Source organism: Leuciscus leuciscus, assembly GCF_965113295.1.
Source record: "Leuciscus leuciscus genome assembly, chromosome: 5".
Taxonomy (NCBI): domain Eukaryota; kingdom Metazoa; phylum Chordata; class Actinopteri; order Cypriniformes; family Leuciscidae; genus Leuciscus; species Leuciscus leuciscus.
The window spans coordinates 38,545,767-38,566,809 of record NC_138729.1 but is presented as its reverse complement, the minus strand read 5'-3'; the positions used below and the strand labels follow the sequence as shown (position 1 = coordinate 38,566,809).

At 36.9% G+C, this 21,043-nt stretch overlaps 3 protein-coding genes across 4 annotated transcripts; 1 reads left to right on the top strand and 2 right to left on the bottom strand.

The window, feature by feature from the left end:
* Window positions 1-49: 49 nt before the first annotated feature.
* phf23a (PHD finger protein 23a) lies at window positions 50-5,784 on the bottom strand. The gene is made up of 5 exons (XM_082169643.1): window positions 4,991-5,784; window positions 4,342-4,373; window positions 3,908-4,000; window positions 1,660-2,212; window positions 50-1,344 (listed from the first exon to the last, which is right to left on the bottom strand). Exons 1-5 carry the CDS (start codon window positions 5,016-5,018, stop codon window positions 1,151-1,153), a joined length of 900 nt encoding a protein of 299 aa, XP_082025769.1. The 5' UTR covers window positions 5,019-5,784; the 3' UTR covers window positions 50-1,150.
* Window positions 5,785-5,911: 127 nt separating this feature from the next.
* atp6v1aa (ATPase H+ transporting V1 subunit Aa) lies at window positions 5,912-16,344 on the top strand. 2 transcript variants are annotated; one of them, XM_082169625.1, is made up of 15 exons: window positions 5,912-6,045; window positions 6,615-6,713; window positions 6,891-7,019; window positions 8,524-8,738; window positions 9,641-9,778; window positions 9,991-10,142; window positions 11,255-11,417; window positions 11,565-11,673; window positions 11,847-11,969; window positions 12,735-12,849; window positions 12,964-13,027; window positions 13,119-13,322; window positions 13,509-13,603; window positions 13,742-13,913; window positions 15,547-16,344. In XM_082169625.1, exons 2-15 carry the CDS (start codon window positions 6,632-6,634, stop codon window positions 15,637-15,639), a joined length of 1,854 nt encoding a protein of 617 aa, XP_082025751.1. In that variant the 5' UTR covers window positions 5,912-6,045; window positions 6,615-6,631; the 3' UTR covers window positions 15,640-16,344. The 2 variants fall into 2 exon arrangements, with proteins under 2 accessions (XP_082025751.1, XP_082025752.1); XM_082169626.1 differs by lacking the exon at window positions 5,912-6,045 and adding an exon at window positions 6,322-6,340.
* On the bottom strand, window positions 15,726-20,340 carry LOC309498739 (sodium channel regulatory subunit beta-3). The gene is made up of 3 exons (XM_082169647.1): window positions 20,233-20,340; window positions 18,662-19,150; window positions 15,726-17,716 (listed from the first exon to the last, which is right to left on the bottom strand). Exons 1-3 carry the CDS (start codon window positions 20,297-20,299, stop codon window positions 17,592-17,594), a joined length of 681 nt encoding a protein of 226 aa, XP_082025773.1. The 5' UTR covers window positions 20,300-20,340; the 3' UTR covers window positions 15,726-17,591.
* Window positions 20,341-21,043: the final 703 nt, after the last annotated feature.

Below are 21,043 nucleotides of genomic sequence, written 5' to 3'. Positions count from 1 at the left end.
AGAGAGAGCAGTGACAACAACAAACAAAACAGTGCAAATTAACATCAACTTGACTGTAAAAGAACATTTATTTTCAGAATTTACTGCTGTATATGGTCAGAAAAATATAGCATTTCCTCATCTTTCAAACATATACACCTGTACATACATATACTATATACACTGGGATGAGCAGGACACAAACAAAATAAGAAAAATTACAAATGCTTTCATTCTTAAAATAAAAAACGGAACAATTCTACCATGATTTTTTGATGAAAGTTGGAAATGGTGCCTAAATTCTGGTGCCTAAAATCTTGAACTGCAACTTAATACACAAAAATCAAGCAATATGTCTAAATATGTTGAAATTTGCTTTACAACGGTCAAAGGTTAATCTGAGAACTTCCTGCAACAGTTCAAGTGAGGATATTCGTCACAAGACTGAAAAACTTTTGCTAGAACATCACTTCGAAAAAATAATTACATTGATTTGAACAGTGTTTGAGTCGTACAGATCTGTGTTGGAGGTATCCCTTATCTTACGCTCATAATTGCACCCATTATATCTTTCTTAGAGTGCTCCTTGACCCAAATAAGGTTGTGTTTTTTATAACACTGGATTAATTTAGAACACCACTTCACTGGAAGTAGCATTGCGGTTAAATGTCATGAAAAAAAAAAAAATATCTTAATGGTCCTTTATGCAAAATTAAATTTCTTTCTTGACTTGTAGTGAGATATTTCCTGGACATGCTCTTGTGATGTAAACAATCATCACTGACATTTTTTTATTTCGGTTTTAATCTAACTAGTTTGCTTTGAAATACCAGAGGGCCAAAAGAGATGTTCATTCATTTATCCACATAATATATGGTCATAGTGCATATTTTCCACCCATATTCATTTTAGTTTATTTGTGTACAATCAAAATACAGTAGTGCAAATAAGTGCATGAGATTTAGGAAGCCCTCTTAAACCTGAAAGCCACTTAATATCACAAACCAAGACCAAATTGTCAACACAGAACAAAGGATAACAAATGGAGTTATATAAATCAAATCTTTTAATTTAACAGAACCTAATTAATAGTAATCAGAAAAGTAAAAAGGACTGGAATGAGAACATCTCGTCCATTTAAATACACACATCTGCACCCATACACTCCTTCTCATAGGTCTCTTTTGACCGTGGAACCCCGAGAGTCCCTGCATCTGTAGCAGTAGAAAATGTCAGGTACGTTGGACTTCTTAATCTTAGCGCAGGAGAGATGAACCCATATGGAGCACTCGTCACATTCAATCATGGGACGTCCGGCAAAAGGCTTCCCACAATAACAAGTAATCAGATCCCATGAATCATCACCTACAGTAGATAAAACAATATAAATGGTTGAAAGATTCATAATGACCAGATGCCACAATAAAAAAAATACTAAAGCAAACATGTTTTCTTCAAGGCTGAAGATACTCGTTTAGTTTAAAAGGCAACACATCTATAACATGAATGAAATAAATAAATTAATTATATATATATATATATATATATATATATATATAGAGAGAGAGAGAGAGAGAGAGGTGTGTGTGTATGTATATACAAACTGCACTTGTATGCATATGCAACCTTTTAATTGCACTGCATTAAATGCAATATTAACATACCAAGTCTGACACTTACCAGACTCCACCATAATATCCTCATCCGTCACCAGTGTGTCTGTTTCGCAAGAGCTCAGGTCTGTTTCTTGATTGGACTCCAGTTTAAGCCCCGCCGCCTCATGCAAGTGAATGGCCTGTTCCGTTAGTCCCTCCTCCTTTTGAAGCCCCTCATTCAGAGGGCTTGTGGGTGTAAAGTGACTCTCAGTCTTTACCGATCTCTTCATTTTCTTCAGTGCTGCTTTCGATTGTTTGTGTGCTCTTGCCTCCGAGATGCTTTTTCTCGGGCCTCCTAAAGATAAGCGTCCGAGTTTCTTCACCTTCTTCCTTTCAGCTTTACTATGAAGATGGATCTGGTTCAGAGAGTCTTTCAGTCTCATCTGGTCTAAGGAGCTGTCCGACTGAAGATGGCTGAACTCTGTGCTGCTGCTGTCAGTCTCAGCTTTGTAGACCAGGTTGTGAATGCTGTTGAGGTCGGAGTGAGCGTCGGTCCAGCTATCCTTTACGGACCCTTCACCGGAGAGCTCAGAAAGCTCGTGTGTACATGGAGATGAAGACGGAGACCACGAACTCTCCTGAAAACACACATCAGCAGAATTTAACAAAAATGTAGTGCCCTCATAATCTGCATAAGATTTTGCATTGCATGGTGGAATTAAGTAGTCATAACTTAATATTTTTCAAATGACCCTAAGTGAAAAAAAGTCTACTATATTTTCCTGTTTAACTCTTTCCTCGTCATTGATGAAAATTGCCGTAAATGACAATCACAATGCTTCCGTGCCACTGATGGAAATCAGCTTTCCGTGATTTCACTGTTATACGGTAGGTTACATTTAGCCATTTTTCACATATAAATATTCATCAACTCATACATCAGTTGTGGTAAACGGAAGCTCAAGCATGTTCGCATTATGTGCGAGAACCAATGAGGTTTGTTCTCGCGCTTCAAGCAGGTTCAGTTGAGCTTCTGTTTATGTTTGCTGATCAATGTTTATATGTGAATAAAAGCCTTAATTAAATCTGTTCATCATATAAAGCGATCAAATATCTTTAGAAAATTTGGATTAAACCGTTTAATTCATATGGATCCGTTTTATGATCTCTTAATTAACTTTTTGAAGCGTCAAAGTGGTAGTTGCGTAGCTGTCAACGAAGGGACAGAAAGCTCTAAGATTTTATCAAAAATATCTTAATTTGTGATCCCAAGATGAATTAAAGTCTTAAGGGTTTGAACCAATACGAGGGCAAGTAATTAATGACAGAATTTTCCTTTACGTATTTTAAGAAACAATTGTGTCAGCAGTAGGGCTGTAATCTCCCAGTCGATTAGTCGATTATTTGGTCGATACGTTCTGGCTCGACCAAAATTCTGATTGGTCGATTTTTTGCCGCGTTCATTTGATCAGTTTTGCCGCGTTCATTTCATCAGGTGGAAAGCACTAATTGCTAATGGGGGTGTTTTCAGAGCACCCCTGTTTCACAGGTAACAGTCTGTCTTCAGAACACCCCCCTTGTTTACAAATTCTTTTGGATTAGCCCAACCCACTGGAGAAGAGAGACAGATTGAAGAAAGTAGGCTACTAGAAGGTTTGCTGAATATTATTTATTTAATTGTGAGAGCGTTTAATTCAAAGTCAGTCAGTCAGTCCTCTTCTACCATGTCAACAAAGACATCGGCAGTGTGGCAGCATTTTTTTTTTAAGTTAATAGTCTATTCGTGTCTCAGCCGCGAAGCTGAGCTCCACAGAGCGGCTGCACAGAGCGGCTGAAATGATAGTGTCTGTCAGTTATTATAATACATACGACAAAAACAATTGTCTAAATTATGTTGCATATTCCTCAAAAGTTCTTGTGATGATATCACTAGTTGACAACATAGTACTATTTTCGGAAATCATAGGCTATGATATTGTGCAGGTGCACGTGATGCAACGCACGTGATGCAACTCTCATTTCAGTGCAAAATAATGAGGTCAAAAACAATTGAATATACTGCAAATAGCCTACTAGTTTTTAATGTTTATTTATAATTCATTTAGGCAGACAACAAGGCTACCAAGTACTGCGCACAGTGCGCAGCTAATTCATTTAAAGGTTTTTTTTCCTAACATAATTTTTAGTCGAAAATTTCAGGACTTCAGACGACCAAGATTTTCTTTGGTTGATTACAGCCCTAGTCAGCAGCAGGTGATTACCACAAAGACGGTCGGAGTTACCCCTTCATTTCTGTACAAAATGACAGTTTTGTTTTATGACATTCAACTCACTTCTGTTTGAGGTGGAATGTACCCAGCATAGGCCAGGACAAAGCTGCAAAACTTATTGAAATCCTCAACAGTCCTCTTCCTACGCTCTGGAGGCTGGAACAAAGACAAATGACATTAATAATGACCAATAATAATGATTAATAGTACATTTAGACTGATAATGAGATTATATATATATATATATATATATATATATATATATATATATATATATATATATATATAAATGTTATGACACCAGTCTGACACCAATCTCAAATAATAATTTAAAAAAACATATTTTTGCCAATTAGGTTCAGTGATTAAAACAGATACTGATCTTATCCACAACCCATCCCCCCATGTTCGGCCACATGTGGCCTAAGCTATAAATAAGTAACGAGCCTATGTCACCATTTAAAACCATCACAGAACATAACTGCGACAGCACTTACCAAAGCCTCAGTTTTACATTTCCGGACGGTGTCTGTAAAGGAAACAGAAGACATCTGCATTACTGGCAAACAATGTTAACGTTAAACGCTGAAACTAACGTTACAGCGTTAAACGAACTGTCAAGTTAGCTTTAGCTTATGCTATCTAGATACTGTTAAAGTAACTTAAGAGTCATTTTCGTACGTGATTATTGGAATGCTACAGGTGTAAGCAAAATATATCGATTTTAAACCGTTAAACATTGTTGCAAATGTATGAGTGCAAACTCATTTGCTCGAGTAAGCATCTTCGCATCCGAACAAGAGCTGCTTATGCTAAAAGCTAAAGACGAGCAGATGAAACATTGTCTAGTCAGCGAAACAAGGAAGCCAATTGGTGTAAGAACTTTTCAAATATGCTTAGAAAATTACATGTTACGTATCTGGAGATAGTATAGAGAAGCCGTTACGTGTAACGTACTTAACCTAAGAGGATATTTCACTGTTAGCATGAGTAACGTTAAGTTAGTTAACGTAATCCATCCAGGAGCTCTTTGTTAAATGGGTGTGTTACACGAGGCTCGTTTAAAACATCGAGTACTGGAGTGATAGACTACAATAAAACGAGAAAAGTAATATTCATATGACAATAATAAAAGCACGTATTTACCTTGGTGATGATCCATAATACCCAACATGGTGGGGTGGTACCACAAAGTTGTGTTCTTCTTAAGGTTGGCTCTTTGATTTCCAGCTAATGACCTTATGGAGTCACTTTGAATAGCGAAATGTCTTCCAAGTAATATATATATATATATATCTGTCCAGTCGGTTTTGGACTTAACAGACAACTAAGTTAATAAGCTAACTGTTAGCGCACAACCGAAGGATTTGCCATATGCTCACGGCGGTCTTGCGATCAAAACTGCAATACTTGGCAAATTACCAGTTTTTCCCCCGAAAATCTGATCACGGTTCAGATAAAACAAAGCTGAACTGTGTATTATTTCGCCCAGACCTCAATTATCGATGATAATGATGATGATATGTCGTCGATCAGTCCTCGTCCTCGTTGATAACCAGCGAATAGAAGCCGGAGGCTTTAGATTTACAAAACCGATAACGCCTTGATTGTATCCGCAAACATGAAAAAATACAAAGTCTGCGGTTAATTTCCGAAAAAATCAGAAACTAGCTTTTTGCACAACTGCATTCAACAAAGTCTTGAACGTCTGGGTTACGCGCGGTCTCAACAGGAATCACCCTGTGACGCAATCGCGCAAAGAGCGCCAGACTCTTTGCCTGATGCATATTGATGAGAACGTAATGAATATGCATGAAAGTTCGTCAAAGATAACCCAAAACCTGCCAAAATATCCAACTTATCATGTTTAATTCTATACATTGGTGGAATACCCGGTGCCCAAATTTTGAAAATGTCAACATATTATGCGTGGCTGGTGGCAGTTGCGTCCTTGTGTCCTTACGATGAACAACACAGGAAATGGAGAAGCTGTGGTTGTATAGGCGCCATGTTGGATCATTTGCGCAATACCTTTGCACGTAAAATCTCCACTAGGGGAGCCATAATGGCGCACTCTCTTTTACCCTGTGTATACGGACTTCCTTAATCCTGGTAGTCAGCTGACCTATGTCGTGACAATTTTTTTCCTCGCTACACTGGTAGGATATTCCACGGATTGTCGTTCATTGCATGCCAATACAGTAAGATGAATATTTTCTTTATATATACAATTATTTTGTATTGCTGTCAGACCAGTCTGTTTGGTCCTATCTCATTTCTACTCTGGTGAAATCTGCTCATTTGCTGATCAGAGGCTTTGCTATCAACCATCTGTCACCTGACATCCTTACGACAGTCTTCTAGATCTCGTAATTCAATAGTGCGTTTAGTACCGCAATCAAATTCATAACATTTTCCTTTGATACTCATCTGTTACAACAGGAGAGGATAGTATAGTGTTGATCTAAATGAATACCGCTCGGCCATAGTGGTTCTGTTAGTATTACTATTTTGCTATGTTGACATCAAGAAAGTCTTTAAATTTGACAGTGGTTATTGCAATATTTATCATACCAATAAGATTGAAACTCACATTTGATTTCAAGTATTGCTTTGAACTGGAACAACACAGTAGATAGACCTTGTGGTTCTATTGGGAAAAATGAAAATCAAAACACGTCTTGACAATGTTAATTTTAGATTTGGCGTTTGTCTGAAAGATATTGATGCGTTTTGAATTATTCTCACAGTCTCACACTTCCACTTTCAGGTTTTCTAACACACAAGATGGATTTTTCCAAACTGCCTAAAATCCGAGATGAGGAACGTGAGGATCTGTTTGGATTTGTGCATGGGGTTTCAGGCCCAGGTAAGAAATAAAAACATGTTCTCAATGTTCATATATACATTAAGTCCAAATTAATGAAGTCACTTTGTCATGAAATTGAACACAGAGCACAAAGTTAATATCCCAAGTAGTGTATTTTGACTTTGTGTCACAAATATAAGAATTGAAGATTACAGTCTGTGTGTCTGTTCACTGCAGTGGTGACGGCCACTAGGATGGCAGGGGCGGCCATGTATGAGCTAGTGCGTGTTGGCCACTGTGAGCTGGTGGGAGAGATTATCCGATTGGAGGGAGATATGGCAACCATCCAGGTGTACGAAGAGACCTGTATCCTTTACCATTCATCAGTGATTTACTTACTCTGTAACCCTTGAAAAAGTTTTCAATCAAGTTAAAGGGACTATGTGTAGCTTTTTAGGTATTTTATTATCTAAAATTAATATTTTTATTCATAAATATGCCCTCAATGGTGTACAAATACCTATGCCAATGAACAGACTAATCCTCGTAAACGAAGAATTTATTATCTTTATATACATAGGACGGGTAGGTCCACGGAGGCTTCCATGTAGTTCCGCCATCTTGAAAAACTATAATAGCAGAGAGGGACAAAAAGTACTAAGCCAAGGCGTTTCCACAACGCGTTTTCGTTCAGAACCAGCGTCACGTGACTGAAGCCAGCAGAAGCGGAGGCGCAGAGCAGTGAGAGGCGCTTGTCACTGCCGCGGCAAGTTTAAAAGGATGCACACTGCACGATTATTTATACACCGTTCATTCATACATATGCTGAGTCACAGGATAAGGAGTCCTTGTCGTCGAAAAAGTCCAAAATAGACCGTAAAAGGAAACGTGACCGGAGATTACAAAAACAAGGGTTAATGTCGGGATAGCTAATGCAAGAGAAAGCTTTCAAAAGAGACGCTGAAGTTGCCTGCTTTCTTCTCGACAGGTAAATCAATGTTACGGTCTTAATTACAAGCTTTTTTTCATTGCTTGGTTGTGTACTTTATTATATAGACAGTCAAACATTTATAGTTAAAAGTTAAACAGGCTCTTTGATGAATAGCAGCTATTGAGTAAAGGAACGTTAGAGAAGGCTCTGATGATGATGATATCTAACAATGCACGTACTTCAAAAAATATAACGAGTAAAGACGGCATTACTACTAATTACCATAGTTAATGTTTTTCACAGTCAGTAATTGATAACTGTAACATTATTTTTTTCGTTGTTTCAAGTTTCAGTTTGTTTTAAATAACAAACCTGTTCACCCGATGAAAAACTCGAAGTGCTATTATAAGACATCCTGTCATAGCTTTTTGGTACATAATGGCAACCGTAGATGCAACGCGCATTTGAAAAAGTGAGGCGCTGGAGAGCATTATTCGTTTGAATGCAAAATACAATTTCACCACTAGATGGGAGAAATTCCTACACACAGTCCCTTTAATCCAAATTTAGTTTTAGAATTGTTAGGAAAAATGGGTATTTAATAACTTTTTTAACAACTCAAGTATGGTTTTCTTCATGAAAATTGCTGAAGAAGCTGGCATGGTGTTAAAAAAACAAACTTATTCTACATTTGCACCAACACAGATACTCGCAATCATGGAGAGTATGTTTTGTGATCAAAATAAAGTACAAAAAAATACTATAGTATGCACAGAATTAATACCAAGATTCAATCATTTAAAGTACCCTTCAGTAAATATGGTAATCATTCAGCACTGTGGTATGTGGCAGATTACCATGGTATTAATCATGGTGCTGCCACGTTACGCTTTTGCATGTGTTTGTATTTGTCTATATGTTTTCCTGAGCTATCTACAGCTGGAGTTTCTGTCGGAGATCCTGTGCTCCGTACTGGAAAACCCCTCTCTGTGGAGCTGGGGCCTGGAATCATGGGCTCCATCTTTGACGGTATTCAGCGTCCCCTGAAAGACATCAATGACCTCACAAACAGCATCTACATCCCTAGAGGGGTTAACATTGGAGCTTTAAACCGGGACCTGAAGTGGGAATTCTCTCCTTTTCAAAACCTGAGGGTAAGGAACTCTGTGTGTCTTTCTCTGTATAAAGGGCCGTCATGCAAGTTGTTTTTTGAAGGGGCTCCAGTGACAGTTCTGCACTCACAAGACTGTGAGTCATGATAGTCTAGTGGTATATTTTTATAATATGGATGGGGGCTGGGTTAATTTTTAATATCATTTGCAAATGAACTTGACTGCCAGTGATCACCCCGCATTTTCATTTATGGAAAACAGTGGAATTCACTTTTTGATACCACTGTTTGTGTTTAATGGCGAAAATCTAACCGCATTATATATAACAAAATTTTACTTTTTGGTTTTCACTGTAATAATTACGGCAATGTTTTCAGAACCATTTCTATTATTTTTAATTATGAAATGAAGCAAGGAGATACATTATTAACACCTTTACTGTCCCTATTCCAGAATATTAAAGGGATAGTTCAACCAAAAATGAAAATTCTGTCATCATTTACTCACAATAAGACTTTGGTTGAGAAAATGATGATAGAATTTTCATTTTTGGTGATCTATCCCTTTAACAATATTATAAGTCTTCTGTAGCTTTTAGAAACAAATTAATTTAAACCATCAGCACCAGACACTGCAAGTCTAAACTGGACCTTATCTATGTGTTTGGAAGCACAGCACACATCATTTTTGCCCATATAATACATATCTCATTAAATGTTAAAACTAACTGGTTGTGTTGATGCATTAATATTTTGTAAAATTTTAACCACCCGCATGCAACAACTCCTTTGGCATACACAAGCTAAATGCCATATTTTGGCTTCAAAATGGGAAAATTCACCAAACGGCAACAATTGTAACAACAAATATATATATTATTTGTATATTACATTGAAATGATGTACTGCATGTTTATGTTAATTGGACTCTGATTTGTTTTTCAGGTTGGAAGTCACATTACAGGGGGTGATATCTATGGATTGGTGTATGAGAACTCTCTCATCAAGCACAAGATCATGCTTCCCCCCCGAAGCAGGGGAACAGTCACCTACCTCGCTCCGCCAGGAAATTATGACGTTTCTGTGAGTCACACTCACAATCATCCTCACATGTCCTTAAATACTTCCACACATTTATAGACGTGCACGTGAGAGTCATTCACGTCCATTCAAACTTATTTGTATAGCGTCCTACAAAGGCAACAGATAGAAAAACTCTGCAAGATGTTTAGTTAAGATAAGACCTAATCTCACTAAATACTGTAACTTCCATTTTCACTGTGTGTGTGTGTCAGGATGTGGTGCTGGAACTGGAGTTTGAAGGAGTGAAGGATAAGTTCACCATGGTGCAGGTGTGGCCTGTGCGACAGGTGAGGCCTGTTACTGAGAAGCTCCCTGCCAACCACCCCCTGCTGACTGGACAGAGAGTACTGGATGCCCTCTTTCCGTGAGTCTCAAAATCACACTCATTATCTTTCCACAACTGAGACCGTAAAGTTTATAGTGTAGCTGACACTTACTTTAATATTTCTGCTAGGGCTAGACAGTTAATCATATTTTAATCATGATCACAATTTCTGCTTTTCTCAATTAATTAAGCAGAATTTTCTGCGATATTGGCCCTCTGGTTATTTATCCTGAAAAGTTATTTATCCTTTATCTTTCATTGGTAACAAGACACCACAAGCCTTTATGTTTGTAGAGTTTAAATCCCACAATCAGAGCTTTACTTTTAACTTGATACATTTTCTGCCTAGTGTTTTACTTAATTTTCTCTGGTGATCTGAAAGCAGACAAACATGTATGTTGGAGTTTGGCGATCACCACTGCCATTCTGCTCAAATGGATGTGTAATAAAGCCAGTCTGTTGCCGCTTGAGCTATTTGCTGCTACTAAATCTGTGAGCAAACCTTCTCAGCGATGACCTGTATAAATACATGATACATATAATAAATCAGGAAAATACATGAGGTAAATTAAACTGCCCTGCCTTGCCTTGCCTTGCCTAAACTGTGCGTATGAGTTGACACACTCTCGATTTGTTGTTTTGGGTCAGTGAGATTTAAAAAAAAATGTATGTCTCTTATGCTCACCTCATTTATTTGATCAAAAATACAGTAAAAACGATAATATTGTTAAATATTATTACAAATTTAAAAGAACTTTTATATTTGAAGTGTGACATGATCCTTCAGAAATCATTATAATATTGCTGATTTGGTGTTCAAGAAACATTTCTTATCATTTTCAATGTAGAAAACCGTGCTGCTGCTTAATATTCTTGTGGAAACCATGATACATTTTTTCCTGGATTCTGTGATGAATAGAAAGTTCAAAAGAACAGCATTTGGATCAATATCAATTTAATGCATCTTTGCTGAATAAAAATACTAATTTCAAAAATTAATTTCTTACGGACCCCAAACTTTTGAATGGTAGTGTACAGTACGTGAAAGTGGAATAATTCTGATGAATTGTACAAAGTAATTTCTTAAATGACACAGTCGTGATTATCAGTTTAACCATTACAGTGCAGTCCTAATTTTTGCCGTTTTGTAGTTGTGTCCAAGGAGGAACCACAGCCATTCCAGGAGCCTTTGGCTGTGGTAAGACTGTCATCTCTCAGTCTCTCTCCAAGTACTCCAACAGTGATGTCATCGTTTACGTTGGTTGCGGCGAGCGTGGAAACGAGATGTCTGAAGTATTAAGAGACTTTCCAGAGGTTGGTATGGCACTGAGTTTAATGACAGCACACTTGGTCACTTTGCTTAATACTACGTTTATGAATGCAATATGAAATTCATACCTAGAATGGTTAATGTGACCCTGTTGTGTGGTTTAGATGAGTGACAGTAATTTTGTTTAATAGCTCACCATGGAGGTGGATGGGAAGGTGGAGAGCATTATGAAGAGAACAGCACTGGTGGCCAACACCTCAAACATGCCTGTGGCTGCCAGAGAAGCCTCCATCTACACTGGTAAACACAACAGCCATCTGTAGAAAGTAAAGTGTGCTGTAATGTTGAGTGCCATGAAACAGGTTTTTATAAAACACAATTATTAATAGTAAAATGAGATGTAAGAGAAGAGAAAGTATAGTTTGTGTGTGGAGGCATGTATCTTGATAGATAGTATGCTTGTGTGTTACCAGGTATCACATTGTCTGAGTACTTCAGAGACATGGGCTATAATGTCAGTATGATGGCTGACTCCACCTCTCGATGGGCTGAGGCTCTTAGGGAGATCTCCGGACGTTTGGCTGAGATGCCTGCTGGTATGTACAGCTCAACAATCCCATTTTTGTGTCCACTGCAAATGTGTTTAAGTAAATTATATAAGTAAAAATAATAATTGTGTTTACTGTTTATCAAGGATGCATTCAATTGATGAAAAGGGACAGTACATACATTTATAATGTAACAAATGATATTTCAAATAAATGCTGTTCTTTTGAACTTCCTATTACCGTAATCAGATTATCCATCTTGGTTTCCACAAAAATATTAAGATGCACAACTGGTTTCATTGTTAATGCAAATAATAAGAAATGTTTCTTGAGCAGCAAATCAGCATATTATAATGGTTTCTGAACGATCATATGACTGAAGACTGGAGTAATGATGCTGAAAATTCAACTTTGCCATCACAGGAATACCTTACATTTTAAAATATAATATTATTATTCTTGTAAAGTGTAATATTATTTCACAGTATTACTGTTTTTACTGTGTATTCAATCAAATATGCCAAATCAGCCTTGTTGTTTTCAAAAAAATTAAAGATCTTAACGAAAAAATCTTACCCTAAACTTTTGTGATTGCTAAATCGCATACCATTTAACTTAAAAAAATACTGTCTGCGTGTACTGCATACTTTAAAGTTATGCTTTGTATTGGCAGAGAAATGTGTGTAAAACATATCTCACACTGGAGGTATTCCTTCAAATGCTGGTTGTTTGTACCACATTCACAACAACTTTTTTGTCTAGACCAATATTACTTATACTGGATAATCAAATCTTCCTGTTTTCCTCCAACAGATAGTGGGTATCCCGCATACCTTGGAGCCCGCCTGGCATCGTTCTATGAGAGAGCAGGTCGAGTGAAGTGCCTGGGTAACCCAGAGAGAGAGGGTAGCGTCAGCATTGTGGGAGCGTAAGTTTATACAGACTTTGATGTTTATAAAAATATAACATGTATTTTTAGCTATTGTGTGGGGGTTATAACTGCAGGTGTTTCTGTTCTTTCCAAATGAATGTTTCCCTACAGTGTGTCTCCCCCCGGTGGTGACTTCTCAGATCCTGTGACTTCTGCCACTCTTGGTATTGTGCAGGTGGGTGGATATATTCATTTAACTCTTTTAAATAAAGCAGTGTAGTAGAATCTTTCATTATTTCTCTTCTCATTTGAACTGTTGCTTTTAGGTGTTCTGGGGTCTAGATAAGAAGCTCGCCCAGAGGAAACACTTTCCCTCTGTTAACTGGCTTATCAGTTACAGTAAATATACACGAGCGCTAGATGAGTACTATGACAAACACTTCCAAGAGTTTGTGCCGCTGCGTACCAAAGCCAAAGAGATTCTGCAGGAGGAGGAGGACCTGGCTGAGATTGTGCAACTTGTTGGAAAGGTGAGAATTGTTTGTCAAATAGTGTTAGTAATGTTAGTAATGCATAGTGAAGTTTAGGGGTGTGCATCAGAGCCAATATCTGTATCTGGAATAATTAAAAAATTTCATTTGTGTTTTAATGTTATACAATATTTTTGTATTGATTCTGAATGCATGCCTGGGTTTATTTTGTTTCCTTATCCATAGGCATCTCTGGCTGAGACAGATAAAATCACTCTGGAGGTAGCCAAACTCATTAAAGATGACTTCCTGCAGCAGAACGGTTACACTCCCTATGACAGGTATAGTCATCATCTGTACAATAAAGAATGTGACGTTTCCACAGCCCCTGTTTTTTGATTTCTTGTTGTTCTAGTAGCATGTTTGTCAGTCTGTACTAATTATTTTCTACATTATCTCCCTGTCTCTTTCTCGTCTAGGTTCTGTCCCTTCTATAAGACGGTGGGGATCCTGTCCAATATGATAGCTTTTTATGACCTGTCCCGGCATGCTGTTGAAACCACAGCACAGAGCGATAATAAGATCACCTGGGCGCAGATCCGTGAACACATGGGAGAAATTCTTTATCGGATCAGCTCCATGAAGTTTAAGGTACTGTTACTCAAGTATTGATGTTGGTAAAGATCATAGACCACAAGATTCTCTTTGAGGATGTAGGCAATGACCAGTTTCAATTTGCCCAGTTTAATTCAGTGTTTCAGAGTTATTGTTAGTTTTTTCAGTTCAAATTTCAGTTATGGAAAAATTGCGTGCCCCCTCAGATTTTTGAGCCAAATTAATTTGAATGTAGCTTCCAAAAGACAAAAAATAATAATTTTTCATTTGATAACTAAATCTTTGAAGCGTATGATCACACCGGTGTGATTAGAACGTTCAGCGCATCACGTGATCTACTGCTAAATTCAAATCTGCGTTCGTGCTTTGGCTGGTGCCAAATATCACAACATCATCATATATCGCAACGGTTCAGTGTTTTTCAATCATATAATGTTTATTTTATGTTTTTGACATTTAAAGCAAAAACAAATATTTATAGTTACAATATATATATATATATATATATATATATATATATATATATATTTGATAATATGTATAAAAATATACACTGATATCTAAGGAAGCAGCAATAATCCTTGCAAATATAATTTGACGACATGTTTTATTGATATCCGATGGCCTATTCTATACATAGCGTAGGTATATATAACGTTTACTCTAATCTTAGAATATTGTAGTTACAAAATGAATAGCTTCAAAACTGAGAAATTCGCCAATCGCCACTGTCACATGTCATATGATGACATTGCAGCAATTATTTTAGCAAAAGGAAAAATATATATGAATAAATACTATAATAGTATACAGACCATCATATTTTTAGCATTTTTTAATGAGAATTGAGGTCGAGTCTGTAGTTTCCCATCCTGATCCTGTTTTGGACAAAAAGGCCATAAATAATTTTTTACATGTTCACCCCAAAATGAAAATTACCCCATGATTTACTGACCCTTAAGCCATCCTAGGTGTATATGACATTCTTCTTTCAGACGAATACAATCAGAGTTATATATAAAAAAAAAAAAATCCTGTCTCCTCCAAGCTTCATAATGCCAGTGAATGGCTTTATATTAAAGTGCCTATCAAAGTGCCTCCATCCATGATAAAAGTGCTCCACACGGCTCTGGGGGGTTAATAAAGGCCTTCTGAAGTGAAGCGATGCGTTTGTGTAAGAAAAATATCCATATTTAAAACTTTTTCAACTAAAATAACTAGCTTCCGGGAGACGGCCAAGGATGACTTGAGGGTGAGTAAATCATGGGCTAATTTTCATTTTTGGGTGAAACTATCCCTTTAAAATGTCCTTTTAAACAACATGTCCTTTTATTATTAAACTCTTAGACCCAACAATATGCAACATAATAACCATTTATAGGTTCCCCCAGATAAAACAAATATTACATAGTACAGTGTTAACTCTCACTACATCTGAATCTGAATTTATCCTACAATACATGGACATGAAATTGATTTGAATAGTGACTGAAAATGTGTTTATTATAATTTATTTTATAAAAATTATTTAATTTATAATATATAATATTTAATATAAATTGTAATAAAAAATATATAAACTTGTTTTTTATTAGATTATTTACAGTCATTTCATTCAGTTAACATTGACCAATTTTACATACTGTAATGGCATGTGTGTGTTTTGCAGGATCCAGTCAAAGAGGGTGAAGCAAAGATCAAAGCTGACTACGCTCAACTGCTGGAAGACATGCAGAATTCTTTCCGCACTCTTGAGGACTAAAAGCAACCTTTGACCTCACTTGTCTCCCACCTCTCTCCTCCCCTGTGCTGTGCAGTGCATTTCCCAGTGCTCCCTTGTGCATGTGTCCCTCTCGTCTTAATATACACTAAAGCTGTTCAGCTGATCTCAACGAATGAAAGTCAGAGCCAGTAGCCATCGCTAATCTGAATATGTTCTTTATAAAGCTTAAACAGAGTGTGTTCTCACTCTATAGCTACAGCTGTTACTTGGTGTTTGAACTGCAAGATTGTATTTTAGCATCTCAAGTAAATGCCTCTGTGATCTCTCTGTGCTGAGAACACTTGAAGCACGAAAACAAAATTCATCTTCTTTTTTTCGCACCACCATTCCCATGAGTCCTTGTTGCATGTGTTTGGAGCACGGGGGAGCACAGTGTTTATTTTCATCTCCTTTTTTTTTTCTCTGTGACCAATAGAAATATGTTATAAAATAATGGGAACAATTGAAGTCAGAAAGGGATCATTGAAGCTTCCCTTATTTATTTGAATCTTGTTTTGTCTCATGAATGTGATTTCTGCTTTAAGTGTGTTCCTTTGACTGTTTATCATATTCATGTGAGTGAGCTTGTGTGAGTTAGAGTGTGTGTGTGTGGGTAGATTATCGTGGCTTCTGTAGTTATACATTTATTGTGTGTGCTGTTGTGTGTTCAGTTCCAAAGAATTAAACGATTGGAAACTGTTTAAATGACTCTGTTTTATAATAACAAAAATAGATGATTTTCATCTAGTTCCTCTCACTGATTGCTTACATACAACTGTTCAAATGTTCGGGGTTGGTAAGATCATTTTCTATTTTCATATATTTAAAAATGAAAAAAATCTAAATTGTCAGCATCATTACTCCAGTCTTCAGTGTCACATGATCCTCCAGAAGTCATTCTAATATGCTGATTTGCTGCTCAATTAACATTTATTTTGTATTATTGTTGAAAACAGTAACAGAAAATGGTCTGTTTTTGTGGAAACCATGACACTCTTTACAGGATCCTCTGATTAATTAAAAAGAACAGGCCTTATTTGAAATAGAAATCTTCTGTTACAATGTAAGTCTTTACTGTGACTTATGATCAATTTAATGCATTCTTGCTGAATAAAAGTATTAATTTCCTTCAAAGAAATAAAAAGTGAAGTACTGACCCCAAACTTCTGAATGGTAGTGTAGGTCTGTGTTTCTACTTTTAAAAGCTTTATGAATCAACAATATATTACACACCTGTGACCAGTTTTTCTTTCTCAGGGACATAGAAAAATTGTTTTGTGTTGACCTGGCCTCATGGAAATTTTTCAGCCTGTGGATACTTGTGTAGTTACACGAGACAAGGAAATTCACCAGACACACTGAATGATAAAACTTGTTTATTTGTGTCAGAAGGATAGATGGGGATTTTCACAGTAAGCAAACCATGGGACAAAATAAGTCACAAAAAAAACAGTTCACAGCCAGCTAGTTCTGAAGTGAACGTCCTGGTGGGACTTACAAAAAGGCATGTGGTGAAAATTAAGAACTTTGCAAATAAGTTCTTTAATTAAAAAAGCATACTGAAGCACAGAACAAGTATTGAGATTAGGCCTCTCGAGAGAGCAAAAAAGTGTTCAGTGCTGAGTGCTGATAGAAGGTCAGTTTCTGATTGATATTACAAGCTCACAAAAGCTCAATAGTTCATAACTCAGATGCTCTTGCTCTTGCTATATTAGATCTGATGGGGTGTGCATGAGGGGGGTCACTGGATCTGTTTGTGTATGTATTCATATATTATCATTCAGAATATGGGGTGAGCTAAATGTCTCACAGTTCACTGATGTAATTCTCTCATGCACTGAGGTCAGTTCTCGGCAGTGGGACTGTGAGCGTACGTGTGCTTGTTCTCTTTTACCTTTGGCCTTTACCGTAACCTCTCCACACTTTTAACCTCCAAAGCCGTGGCTCTCGCTTCATTTCTGCAGGCAGTTTAATTTGTCCCTGAACTGAGTCAGTATCACAGCAACCAGACCCGCTGCCACACCAACAACTGCCACAACGATGCCAATCATAGTGCCCACCGACTCCTCAATCACACCTGAGCAGGGATTTGATGAAAAAAGGTATAATCTCACTGTAATCAATCATTGTCTCAGATGAATGACTGTAATTGGCTCCCTAAAAACAGTACTTATGTTCACTATGTATTAGTGTATTTATTTTGTATGTATAGTGTATGTCCTATGTATTTTCTGTTCTCATTTTAATTGTTAAAGTTTTAGCAATTTTGTTGTGATTTTGTCTTTTTTAAAAAAAATTATGTATACATAGTTTTCATTCATTTTTAATGAATCAGTTTTAGTTATTTTAATACATCAAGTTAAACTACCGGTACATGAAAATGCTGGCAACCAGCTGGGAAAAAAAGTTTACCAGTTAATGTTTATTTTATTCAAGTAACAGAATGTTTTTTTTTAATGGTTTCAATATAATTTTAGTTAACTTTACTTTAATAGCCCTGATTTGAATTGCACTAAGGGAATCATAAAAGGTATGGTTCACCCAAAAATGAAAATTTGCTGTGAATTTACTCACCTTCAGGCTATCCAAGATGTAGGTGTCTTTTTTTCTTCAGTAGAAATGTAAAGAAACATTTTAGCTGAAACCGTGGTCCTTGGTGATTCTTATAATGCAAGTTACTGGGTGCCGTTACTACATTTTGTTTTGCCTGTATATGTTTTTTGACTCTGAAAGTGATGGTAGCGGTTGACTTGCATTACACGAATCACCAAGGACCACGGTTTCAGCAAAAAATCACCTTTATTGTTCTACTGATGGAAAAAAAGACACCTACCATCTTGGATGGGCTGAGGGTGAGTACACAGCAAATTTTCATTTTTGGGTGAACCATCCCTTTAAGGTCTTCCTTGAGTTTTACAGGCCATAGATTAATAAAAAACAAACAAAAATATTTTAAAATTAAATTATGTATCTGAATATTGGCTTCCACACTAATATCCATGCAATCCTAAATCTCTCTCACCCAGCTCTTTGCGGATGCTGAGTTTGGTCCCACCTCCATGAAGAATAGTTGAGTTTGTTGATATGAAGGCACACAAATACAATCCTTGATCTTCCACTGAAATGTTCCTTAGTGTCATAGATAGATCTCCCATAGGCAGATCACCAGACAAAAACACACGACCAGCAAACACATCCTCCACCGTCTCATTTCCATGTAGAACATTCCTCCTTTCCTCCAAACTCTGCACGTACCAGCTCACCTTCTCCACAGCCAGTATTTCATCCACACCACTTTTTAAAAAACAGGGTAACATCACATTCTCCCCTTCCACAGCTTTTGCCTTTGGAGGCTGTTGTAAATATGACACCCCCTGTGGTCCTGGAGGATTGGCAGCAGGCAGGGCAGGTAAAGCATCTGTTGTGGACGTGATGAGGATGGTCAGGGGAGTTTGAGTGGGATTGGTGATAATGGCCGCATTTACAAGTAGACAAAGAGAAAGAAGCCCACCTGTCAATAAAACATTATTATTTGCCAGTGCAATGATTATTCATTTAATGCATATCATATGTATGGTATATGTGAAAGAGTAGGCCTCATGAAAATGCACTAAATCTCTGTCACTTGGACGAAACTCAATAACATCACATAAAAAAGATGTATGTTTATTTGGCATGTGTAAAGCAGAATAGTAACCAGTCAAGAACATTTTAACCAATCAAGGAAAATTCACACATATACACTCTGATGCTATAAATACAGTGGCTTACATAGCAGTGTTATGGTCACACTGAGACCCTTTACTAAAATTAGAGACTCAAAAGTCACAAGGATTAAAATATCAAAAGTCCTATGTGGAGAGTAAATCCTCCAACCTTTACTTTATTCGGTCAGCAGAAGTCTAGTAGTCAGTTCAGAATTAATTCCTTCGATTTTTCCTAAAGACTGAATTACCAATAAATAGACTTGACATGAGTCGCATCACGTAACTCAGTGAATTAAAAAATGTTAAACTGATATGACTAAAATATTGTAAGCGTAACATTAATGCTGAAGCTAATGCAGCAGTAACCCTCTTTGCCTCGGTACAGTATAACATGTCTCTCTCTCTCTCTCTCTCTCTCTCTCTCATACTTCATGTCTTATCATTAATGTCTCAGAAAGTGCTGCTTCCATAAACACGTGGAATTAAAATTACATTTACTGTGAAACAGACAGTAAAGGTTGATTTAATGGCCAAATGACATTTCAAAGGTTCTAGTTAATAGATGCAGACTTTAGAAATGAGTTAAAATGAGTGCATACTGCTTTTTAATAGGTGAAGATGCAGTCTGTTTAGTGTAAAAGATTTATGACCGTAAACTACTAGGTTAATCCAGGCTGACGTGAGAGCAAGACATTTACACACGTTTATGAGGTTAGCTGCTGAAATTAGGCATGCAATGTGCTTTTTGTGGATATGATTATTTGTGGAGGGAGGGAAAATATAAAGTCTGCTCTTTTGAGTTTTCTTGTTAATGTGTCAAGGTAAGTTAGTAGAACACAGAGAAATGAGAATGCCATAATGCTGAGGGAAATATATATAGTCTTACCTGTGAGGGCAGAGAGGAAAAGGTGACTAAGTAAGGTTCTAGAAGTTAAGAGACTGAGGAAAGCCATATCTGTCTCAGAGAAATGTCACACACTGACACAGAGCTGACAGAGCTATACTTTATCTCCCCCTCCAACACCACCACACACACACTTTGGTCCCTTTCCACCCACACACTTAGTGTTACCTTGCCTGCCTACCTATACCTACCTACCAGTGGTGTGCGGTGGTGTTTTAAAATAAGGCGCAAAATACCCACATTTTAATATATATATCAAATGTAAATTTGTGTCCCAGTTACACTTAATTTTCCTGTTTAAATAAACATTACATAAAAAGAGAGACCAAATACAATTCAACGCAAGTATAAATTTCATCAAGTTAGTGTTTTTACGCATTTTTAAATTTAATCCAAAATAATAAAGGCAGTAACAATTTAAACAAAATTGTCTGAGGGGTCTGTTAAAAGTCAATGGGCACAGAGGCACTGTTAGGCTACTTCACCTGCAGGTGTCGCTGATGGACAGTGTTACTTTATTAACAAGGCTTGTACACTTTTTATTGTCAGATTTTGTAATATTTGCGTTGTTTTATTTTTGTAATATAGATTCTCTTCTCAACATATACTATCTACCAATCTATCTATCTATCTATCTATCTATCTATCTATCTATCTATCTATCTATCTATCTGTCTGTCTGTCTGTCTGTCTGTCTGCCTGCCTCTGTCTGTCTATTTCTATATTCTGTCGGTGTACACAAATATGGCAAAGTGTTAAATATATATTACACTCCGTTATGTGCCGTAACAAA